This window comes from Octopus bimaculoides, chromosome 1 (genome assembly GCF_001194135.2).
Source record: "Octopus bimaculoides isolate UCB-OBI-ISO-001 chromosome 1, ASM119413v2, whole genome shotgun sequence".
Taxonomy (NCBI): Eukaryota; Metazoa; Mollusca; class Cephalopoda; order Octopoda; family Octopodidae; genus Octopus; species Octopus bimaculoides.
In genome coordinates this window covers 81,095,483-81,106,481 of record NC_068981.1, presented here as the reverse complement: position 1 = coordinate 81,106,481, position 10,999 = coordinate 81,095,483, and the positions used below count along the sequence as shown (strand labels likewise).

General features: G+C 37.3%; 1 protein-coding gene across 3 annotated transcripts in view; it reads right to left on the bottom strand.

Annotated features, from left to right (window-relative positions):
• Positions 1-232: 232 nt before the first annotated feature.
• The window catches only part of LOC106874563 (breast cancer anti-estrogen resistance protein 3 homolog), a 235,446-nt gene continuing 224,679 nt past the window's right edge, over positions 233-10,999 (bottom strand). For all 3 annotated transcript variants that reach the window (XM_052967803.1, XM_052967801.1, XM_014922335.2), the window contains exons 5-7: positions 7,663-9,150; positions 3,485-3,653; positions 233-917 (exon numbers count right to left, since the gene is read on the bottom strand). In XM_052967803.1, coding sequence (XP_052823763.1) covers positions 414-917; positions 3,485-3,653; positions 7,663-9,150 — 2,161 coding nt within the window. In that variant the 3' untranslated portion in view covers positions 233-413. The remainder of the gene's footprint in view (positions 918-3,484; positions 3,654-7,662; positions 9,151-10,999) is intronic.

The following is a 10,999-nucleotide window of genomic DNA, read 5'->3' as shown; positions in this document are numbered from 1 at the left end:
TTGCCCAAGGTGCCACGCAGTGGGACGGGACTGAACCTGGAACCATGTGGTTGGTAAGCAAGCTACTTACCACACAGCCACTCCTGTGCCTAAAAACACATGTTTGTGGCTCTTATTTGGAAATATGTAATGGCCATAGAAATTCCGCCCTATGCCAGCATTGAAAAGTAGAGGCTGAAATGATGGGATGATTAGTATAACTTTAAATAGACACTGTTTATCACCTGGTATGTAATTTTGAAAGATTTAATTCCACTTTCATTAAATATCTATATATAACATATAGTTAACTGTGCAAAAGGTGGAAAATAGTTATTACATAAATAAATAAAAAATTGTCTCTGATTTAATAAAAAAAAATCAGTGCTTGTTTGTTTGAAGTCTCATCTTCAGCTGAGCTGCCTAAATATGTGTTAAACAGCAGTGCCATCATTACCAGGTTCTTCACGCTGATTGGACATTGCAGTTAGAATTTTGTCAAATATCTCATAGCGCTCCAGTGGATTTGTAACAGACCCCTTCTTCCCCCATAGCAATCGTACTTGGAATTCAGTCCTTAGAACTTCCTGAAGTTCTGGTGCTTCTCGAAGTTCACCAGTTAGTGATTGGCTAGACATTTTATAAAGAGCTATCTGCGAAGAGATTAACCTTGCTGTGTCAAGGTGTACGAAAAAGCTCTCCAAGTCAAAAGTAGAATTGTTTGTTTCCCAAGGCATCATATCCATCATGGTTTCTAGGGTTTTTTCCATCAAGCTAACAACAGGTAAGATGTTTGGAATGCTGACATTCTGAAGGGGTAGCAAAAACGATCCTTCCGTTAGGGTCTGATGAACACCTCGTAACTTCTTATCATAAATCATTGCACTGCCTGTGTGATCTTGTCGTAGAATCAGCCAAGTATCGCGGAGACGTTTTACCTGTAAAGAACAAAATATTTATCTGTTAATATTTCATTTTGACATGAAATCAATGTCTTATCCACTACGTTCATTGCTACAAAGAAAAAAAACGTGAAAATTGCCAAAAACTTAAAGTTTTAATCATAAAATTGTGGTTACTCTTAACAACTATCATGGCATAAAAAAAAAGATAGAAAGAAGTTTGTATATTTATAGACTGTTTGGAAATTTGACTTTTTGCATATAAATAGCTATGAAATAAAGTCATTGGTACAGCAATGAATCAAACTTGGCAGCATGGGGTCAACTCTCACAACATGCCATTTTATATATATATATATAATTTGTTTACATACACAATGGAGAAAAAATAAATAAGCATGTATTTTTTAAAATCTAAATTCTAGATTAGTTCTAAAAAGAAATAAACTATTATTTGCACTGTGTACACTGAGATCTGAAATGAAAAGCCTCATATTCTCAATACATGCCAGCCGTTTCAAACGTAAATATGCTAGTTGTGTATATCACAAGAGAACAGCTTCTCCCTTTCACAAAGACAGTGTGTTCATAACACATTTGGCTTATTGGTGCAAGGGATTCTGGGATACCAGTATTTCAACATGTGATATCTTGTCAGCTAAAAGTACTTGGACCTTTGAGCCTAAACAAATTGCTGATCAGTGTTTATATCTATCTATCTATCTAGGACGGGTAAACTGTTAAAATAATTTGCACATTATATAGTGAGAGCTGAAATTATGATGAGGCTCAAAGGTCTACGTATTTCTGACTGACGAAACAGAACATGCTGAAACACCAATGTTCCAGAATCCGCAGCACCAATGAGCTGAGGGTGTGTGTTAAAAACACATAGTTATCGTAAAAGGGAATTGTTCTGATGTAAAAACAACAGCAACCAGCATATTTGCATTTCAATCAGCTGGAATGTATCAAGAATAAACATGCAAATAATTGTGCAATTAATGGTGTAACAGGGCTAAAATACATTGATTCTCAAGATAACAGCTATATTATATTTCCTCACTATCTTTTAAAATAGGGAAAAAGATGTTTAACCCATTAGCATTTGGGTTTCTCTGTCAAATGTGATGTTATTTATTCATATTGATTTGAACTTGTCAAGCTTTACCTTTGAGACTTCAATGACATGATTGTTTAGTTTTAGAATGACATTGTAGGGTGAGTGTGAGAAGCCAGATCTGGCTGGTTTGAAGATAAAACAGGTTGATTATTTTGGCCAGATATGGCCAGTTTAAATGCTAGAATGTTAAACCCTAAATTTTAGGGCAGCATGCCTCACTAAAAGTAGAATCATTACACCAACATTATTGCTCCAATATTGAAGTTAGATTTCAGTGTTTCTTGCAAAACCTTCAACTCTCATCATCATCATTTAATGTCCGCTTTCCATGCTGGCATGGGTTGGACGGTTTGACTGAGGTCTGGAGAGCCAGCGGCTGCACCAGGCTCCAATCTGGTCTGGCAGAATTTCTACAGCTAGATGCACTTCCTAACGCCAACCACTCTGGGAGTTTAGTGGGTGCTTTTACGTAACACCAGCACGAGGGCCAGTCAGGCAGTTCTGGCAACGACCATGCTCAAAAGGTGTTTTTTTTTTTTAAACGTGCCACCTGCACGGGAGCCAGTCTGGCGGCATTGGCAACAACCACGCTCGAATGTTGTTTTTCATGTGCCGGTATGGTGACACTGGCAACGATCACGCATGAATGGTGCTTTTCACATGCCACCGGCACGGGAGCCAACCCATGGCCCTGGCAATGATCACGCTCGGATGTGCCAATTGGGCAATACTGTCATCGGCCACATCAGCGATTTTGATTTGTTTTCACTTGCCTCAATAGGTCTTCGCAAGCAAAGTTCATTGTCCAATGAATTAGGGGTACTCATAAGTGGACCGGTTACACCCCATGTTCGGATGTGCTTTTAACGTTCCGCTAGCATGAGTGCCAATCAGGCGGTACTGTCGTCAGCCACGTCAGCAATTTTGATTTCACTTGCTTCAATAGGTCTTTGCAAGCAAAGTTTATTATCCAATGAATGAGGGGTATTCATAAGTGGGCTGGTTACACCCACTGGCATGGGCCATGGTCTTGGCTTGTCGGATCTTCTCAAGCACAGAATATCTCCAAAGGTTTCGGTCACCTACTCGGAATTCCTCACTGTACTCATTTGCGAACCCTCACCTTACAGCGTCTCTGTACATGGCTTGCACAGCTCTCACTAACCGTTCTTCTATCCCTAGTTTCCTCATTGACCACCAGATAAGGGATCGGGGGACCCTGTCAAAGGCTTTCTCCATGTCAACAAAGGCCAGGTACAGAGGTTTATCTTTGGCTAGGTATTTCTCTTGCAGCTGTCTTACCAGAAATATAGCATCAGTAGTGCTTTTCCCTGGCACGAACCCAAACTGCATCTCATCTAAACTGACTCTCTCTCTAATTAGTTGGGCTGTGACCCTCTCCATAACCTTCATTACCTGATCCAACAACTTGATACCTCTGTAATTATTTGTATTTAAAGCGTCAACATTTCAAACTTACCTGTTTGAGACCAATTCCTTCCATGACATTCACAAAGCCAAATAAATTTCCAAGAGTATTTTTAAGTTCTGTAGCAACCTGAATCCATTTACTCAACACTTGTGCTCTCATTACAATTTTGTTCCAGATGAGGATTGTTGTGGCTACAAACACCTGCATAGTGTAACATCTACAACAAATTAAAGAAGATTATAAGAAAAGGGACTATCCAACAGAACATTAAAAACTAATTTCTCTATCAAGAAGAGAAGACTGGAGCCTTTTCCATTGGGTAGGAGGCTGTGTAGCTTAACTCTAACATTCCAACTATTCTCCCAAATGTAATGTTTATTTATTCACATTGTTTTGAATTAATCATGCATTATCTCATGGCTTTAATATTTCTATGATGTGATTGTATATTTTTAAAATAACAGTGTAAGGTAGGTGTGAGAGGCCAGATCTGGTCAGTTTGAACACAAAACAGGTGGAATATTTTGGCCTGGATATAGCCGGTTTAAAAGTTAAAGGGTTAAGTCAGTAAAATATTGACTTACACAAGGAGACTTCCTATTGCCCACTATTCACTGCTGCCCTTACCATCTTTGCCATTCCATTGCCTTGAATAATGCTAGAAATATTGCAAACACTTCAGAATTCCTGTTTACAATTGATTTTCTTTTATATTTATCAGTTCTGTTCATTAAAGTCACTAAATGCACAGATCTATAACTGTACGTGTTCTGGTGGTGACCATACCATCTGTTCCAAGACAGTCTGTATCTAGAACTCCATAAATCCTTGGTTGTCTAAAGTTTTCTAACCTGAGGATAACCCCACCACACTCAGAGACTTAGAAAAGCATCAAGGATGCTGCCCTTTGTTCTCAACTTAAAATATTTGAAGAAAAATAAAAACTTTAAGCACTAAAAACAATAGTTAAGAACCCCCAAAACATTTAGGAAAATGGGGGAAGAAATATTTCCATGTATTTGCTTTTAGTCATTAAGCAACAAGTAAATGAATCAAGAATCAAAACTGGTTTAAAGACATGAAAGAACAAGAGAATATGAAAAGTATTGATATAAATTCAAGAATCAGCTGCTGTAGTGGCAATAGAAATTGTTTTACATTATGAATTAATTAGTAGCAGCTAGAGCAGTTTTCCAGATATTCACCAGCTCTGTTTTGGCAACATTTTGTGAATGATGTTGAGACCCAGGTCAACACTGACTGAACAAACCTTATAATTAAAGGGGCTCAAGCTGTGACCATCCTGAATTTTTTTTTCAGACAAAGAGTACCTAGTATCAAACTCAAAAACTAAACTCCATAAATAAGGTAAAGTTCAACTGAAGGAATGGTTCAGTTCTATTCATCGTGAGTGGAGGCGCAATGGCCTAGTGGTTAGGGCAGCGGACTCGCGGTCATAGGATTGTGGTTTTGATTCCCAGACTGGGCGTTGTGAGTGTTTATTGAGCGAAAACACCTAAAAGCTCCACGAGGCTCTGGCAGGGGATGGTGGCGAACCCTGCTGTACTCATCCACCACAACTTTCTCTCACTTCCTGTTTCTGTTGTGTCTGTAATTCAAAGGGTCAGCCTTGTCTCACTGTGTCACGCTGAATATCTCTGAGAACTATGTTAAGGGTACACGTGTCTGTGGAGTGCTCAGCCACTTGCACGTTAGTTTCATAAGCAGGCTGTTCTGTTGATCGGATCAACTGGAACCCTCAACGTCGTAAGCGACGGAGTGCCAACAATTCATCATGAGACAGCTTATCAACACATCTGCTTCTAAAATTGCAACTGGTTCCTTTGGTCTCTGTCAAGCAGATCTCTGCTCACTTTATGGAATCCTTTACTCTAATCATCAACAATAATGGCTCCATAAGCAGTATTCCAACAGAATAAGCTATATTTAATGCCTGTTAAGCATCCAACTCCACAATGCTTACACACAGCAAAATTCTTCCAAACTCTCCTTCTCCATTTTACCAATTTTACTATGTACATACTTCTTGTTGCTTCAAATTAAAACCATTGGCTTTGATAAGATTGCCTTCATTACCCTTAAATGGTGCATGAGTGTTATTGTCAAACTATTCAAACTTTCAGTATGTATCTGAATTAACTTGATCTTTGAAAATATGTTAGTGTACCCTAATTTCTGACACTGCCAATTACCAACCTGTTACTCTGACATTTGTCTTAAATATGAATAACCATTGCTCCAGCACTCTGTCTCTCTTCAGTACAGTTTCTGTATATTCCAGATCTACTAGGGACCTACTCTCCAATGTCACACCCCCAAAGGTTCCACATAACATGCTTAGCAAAAGTGAAGTTCATTATTTACATGAAGTTTTATCTAACATCAGTAAAAGTTTTGCCAGGTACCATAAACTTCCTGCTAAGCTGCCAACCAATAGTCTTCATCTGGCCTTACTATCACTGCATGCACTAACATGATTCTGATCTATATTCTGTTCATTCTGGTAAGCCATGAGGTTAACATAGTCTTATGCAAATAATACTACTCTTCACTCTTCCCTAACCCTCCATGTATAGGCACCGTTTGTGTAGAACTTAGATACCTCAAGCTAAAACTACATTGCCTTTATGAATAGATATCTTAAGATACGACAATCCAATCTCAACAACAAAGTTGCTATGAAAAAAATATAGATGAAATTATCTTGTGTCTTAGCATCTCTGGTACTAAACAATGTGCAACAAAACCTTCCAAGTTGATACAATTGCTTGGCTTCTTGCTCTCTGATAATCTTTACTGGTGTCCCTACCTATATAACATAGTTAAAACTTTATTTACAATGGACAGACAGGTGTCCTCACCTTGTTTGCTGTTACCACAACGTTTTGGCTGATGTACTCTCCAGCCTTCATCAGGTGTTCTGGTGGAATTTCGAACCCAACCCTTTATTTGATTAATGGGGTACTCTGTTCTCATTCCTAAGGTATTCTTTTTTACTTCTGACATTATTTCCCAAGCCCCAGCCTGGGATTGAACTCAGAATCTGAGGGTTTGTACGGGCATATAACGTAGCGGATAAGAGCACAGGCTACTACCACTTGTGGTAACAACAAACAAAGTGAGGACACCTATCCATCCATTGTAAATAATGTACATAATTCCTCATCTCAAAGAAATATAGAATAATAGTTAAAACTTATCAAAAGGAGTTCCTCTTCAAGGTCAATCAATAGCTGACTCACTAAACAGTCATTTCCAGAATGGAGTAATGGTCCCAATGTTAAAAGTATAAATGGCTTAGACTTCCATATAGCTGACTGACAAAGACTCACTAACCAACACATTTCAACCTCTAGTTCACAGACGTGTTGTTTTCTCCCTTTGCCAATTCTGCTCCTGCTACAATAGTCGCTGTTCCTTTGAACTAGCTCTATTCAAGTCCACCTAAAACACATATTTGTCATTTCATTTTTAATGTGTTTCACAGTCCAACCCTGCACTAAATATCTACTCTAATCCCTCTTCCCTGAATAGCAACCCTACCTGGAATTACTTCGCTACCAACAATTTTTCCCAAGATATTGTCTTACAGATATTAAAACTGCTCACTTCCTACTTCAGATTTGAACCATAAAAAATATGTACAAATAAGTTATGTGCAAAATACAGGTTATACTACATATACTGAAAGGCATTGCATATATTAATTTCAAATTTTGACACAGTTATTTCAGGGAAAACATTGACCCCAGTGTTTAACGGGTATCAGCTGGTATCTATTTTATTGATCCCAAAACGATGGAAGGCAAAGTCAACCTTGGCAGAATTTGAACTCAGAACATCATCATTGACTAAATAACTCATTCTTTACACAAAATAAAATGTAAAACATAAAACAATCTTTGATATAAGAAGAATGAGGATGAGATATGTCATGGTAAATGATAATATTCATAGGACATGTATTCTACTGGAGAGAAACTGATTTATCCAGCAACTTGATGTTTTCAATAGGATTTCACCATTTTTGTTATATGTAAGAAATAAATTCTTAGATGAAGGTTATGAGATAAATACTAAATATTCATTAAAAACAAAATGTAACCCTATCAAAAAAAAAAATAATAATAATAATAATAATCCCATATGAAACCCAAACTACTGAAAGTAATTCAAAGTTGACTGTGAGAAAATTTATATTTTACCTTTCCAAAATATCCTGCCGGAGGACTGAACCTTGTGGTAATGTAATCAGTTCTAAACCAGACAGAACTCCAGCTCCAAGATCATCCTCTCCAAGAACACGGATAAACTCCACATCAATTTTTGTAAGATGTTGAGCAATTCGTCGTGGATTGTCCATTAATATGTCATAGACTTTGAAAAATACATGAACATCTAAAGGTTTGTTTTCATCAGGAATCAATGTCCCACAGTAATTTTGCAAGTTATAACTTCTACGGAAGCTTTTATCGTTTGGAATGGTGATTTCTTTTGCTTTCATGTAATTAACATCGAAAATTTGCTCAGTGTATTCTTCATTTATAGAATCTTTACCGGATGGAAATTTGGATTTACTAGGAAATTTGTTTTTTAAGAGGGATTTACCATTTTTGTTAGTACTTGTTCCTTGAACTGAAGAAACATTTTTCAGGTTTTGTTGATAGGTAAATTCCAACTTTTTATCAGCTTTGATCCAACTAGGTGTTGCAACAACCTGATCAAGTTCACTATAATCCATTTCATCATCATATAATGCAGCATTTCGGATTTCAATTGTAGGTCGTTGCTTTGTTTTGATTGAAGCGACCCTGCTGGGTTTAGGAGGTGGAGCTTTAAACAAACTGCTCTCTGATGAAGCTGGGTTTAGGGAATTTTCTGGCACTGTGAGGAATGTTGGATTTACTGGTTGTGGTGACAAGATTGGTTCACTACCACATCGAGTGTGATGAATTGGAGGGGATGGCATTGTAGGGGTTGCTATTGGTGATAAAGGTGAGCTGTAGCCAATTGAGGGAACACTGTCAGAGCGACCCAGGTGAGTTGGAGAAAATGGAGCGTCACAACTGGATTGCTCTAAACAGAGTACAGGTTGACTACCAGTTCTTTTGTGGAGATGGTCTTTCATTCCAGTTGGACTGCCAGGCGGAGTTGTATTTGGGGTCACAAAAGGGCTAGGTTTGGGGCTGATATTTGGTGTACTTGAATAAAATCCAGAATTCTTATTCATTGGAGAGCCATACTTCATATCATACGAACTAAGAGGTAATTGCCGAGCTATAGCTTTTTTCAGAATTACATTTGATGCCTTGGTTACAGGTTTAGAATTTTTTACATAATAATCAATGAGACTAGGGATGGAATTGAACTCATCATCTTCCAGCAAATAAATTATTTTAGGTTCGGCATATCCATCTATTAAAACTTTAGAATTTATAATAAAGTGCATGGGGACTCCATGCCAACCACAAGAGAGTACAAAGTCTCCTGGCTGTGATACACTATCTCGGACAAGGTAGTCACCATTGACAACAACTAACTGTTCGGCAGCAAGTCGACTGATCTGACCATGATACCAAGAATAAGACCGTAAATTTCCTGGGTTCCCTTGTAACTCTAGATGTAGATCAAGCTGTAGTTTCTCATTTGTTGCATTCTGGTTGTTGTCATAAATAGTTGGTGAGAAGTAAGACCTGAAGAAAGAGACAAAAAATAAATACATAGAATGAATTTTCACACAAAGTCTACATGACATATGACAGAACTGGAAATAAATAAATGTAAATAAATGGCTAAATATGCAAAGAATATTTATATGGAAAATATTGAAGATATATGTAAACTATTCGTGACAATTTTATTGAATTGGGGTCATGATTTTGAAAGAGGGATAATGATGGAATTACCATTCCGTAACTTCACACAATTGTAAACATTTGTGTAACAGTATGTAGTCACATACCTACATATATCAATAATCATACATCTACATGTGCTAACAAAGGAGCCTCTACACAGCCAACTGATCTGTTAGAGATAGCAGTTAAATCTCTCAAATTACACCATAACAGCAGCCAGCTGTCACTCACAAGTTAGTATGGCTTGGAAGCATGTACTATACTTTCACTAGTAGTTACAGACACCTTAACCCAGAGGCACATCCAAGATGTGACAACTGGAAGGAGAGAGTGCTCCACCAGCATCCAGTTGGTACTCATTTACAACTGAATAAAGAGAAGCAACATGAAATCAAATGTCTTGCTTAAGGAAACAATGCACTGCTAGGTCAAGGAACTGAACTCATGATTCTAGGCACTAAACTAAACATCCTAATCACAAGATCACATACCTTGAATAGAAACACATTGGATAATGTGGTCCTGGGTGCAATGGACTAGTGGATGATAAGGTGGATGGTCATGGCTTGAATGTCTTTAATCATAAGCCAGCTTAACTAGGACTGACTTGTAGCTAAATAATAATAACAGTCCTTGCTCATGGTTGAGTAGAGTTATCCACAACAGGATGTCTGTGACTTCAGTTGTATAGATATCTACAGCTCAAGAATTTGTGAAGATCATATTAACCCTTTTGTCACTGACCATGTTTCAGTTTGAAACATTCTGACTTCATTTCAGTTACTTTTGAAATTAATGAAGAATTTACTAAAAGAAATTAACCTGAAATTTTTATGGAAGATTTTAATTTAAATCACATTAAAACAGGTCGTTTGTATAAAAGAACCCAAAGCAGTCTTGGATGGGTGAATATCAAATGAGTTAAAGAAAGCTACAGTAGGATGTAGTCAGTCTTCAAAGAAGACAAATAAACATGGTAAATATTTAGCTCTGAATTATAGATATAGAACAAAATAGAGCAACTGGTTTTGACTTCACTTCTACAGTCACAGAGTTCAAATCCTACCATGGATAACTTTGTCTTTCATTCCTTTGAGGTAAAAAAAAAATAAGTCCCATTCTAATACCGGGGTTGATGTAATCAATTTAGCCTTTTACTTCAAAATTGCTGGCTTTGAACCTTGTAATGGATGGTGTCTTGGTCACTCATGTACCATGGTAATTAACCTTATGAATTCTTTGGCTCAAGAAAAAAATATTGAACAGGCTCATAACCTCTGCCCACCAGCAAAGACTGTAATATATATATATATATGTAAGGGACGACAGTGCGAACTCAAAAAGGAGAAATGGTGACGAATGGAAAAACAAAGGACTCCTTTTATTTAAACGTGTCACACGGTCGAACACACAAATATATATATCAAATGATGATATACATGATATGTTATGCGATGATAACATAGATGACCAGTAATGAAAGACCACAACCGTATTAGATGGATAACAGAGATATTTATTATGGCGTTAAAGATGTATGTCTGTGTGAGAGTGTGAATGCGACATATAATAACATAATCAAAGACAGGCCGTCATATAAAGAAAAGTGTGTATGTGAATGATACATGTGTGTATGAGTGTTTACAGCAGATAGAAAGAGAGTCAATAACACGTGAGCAATTAT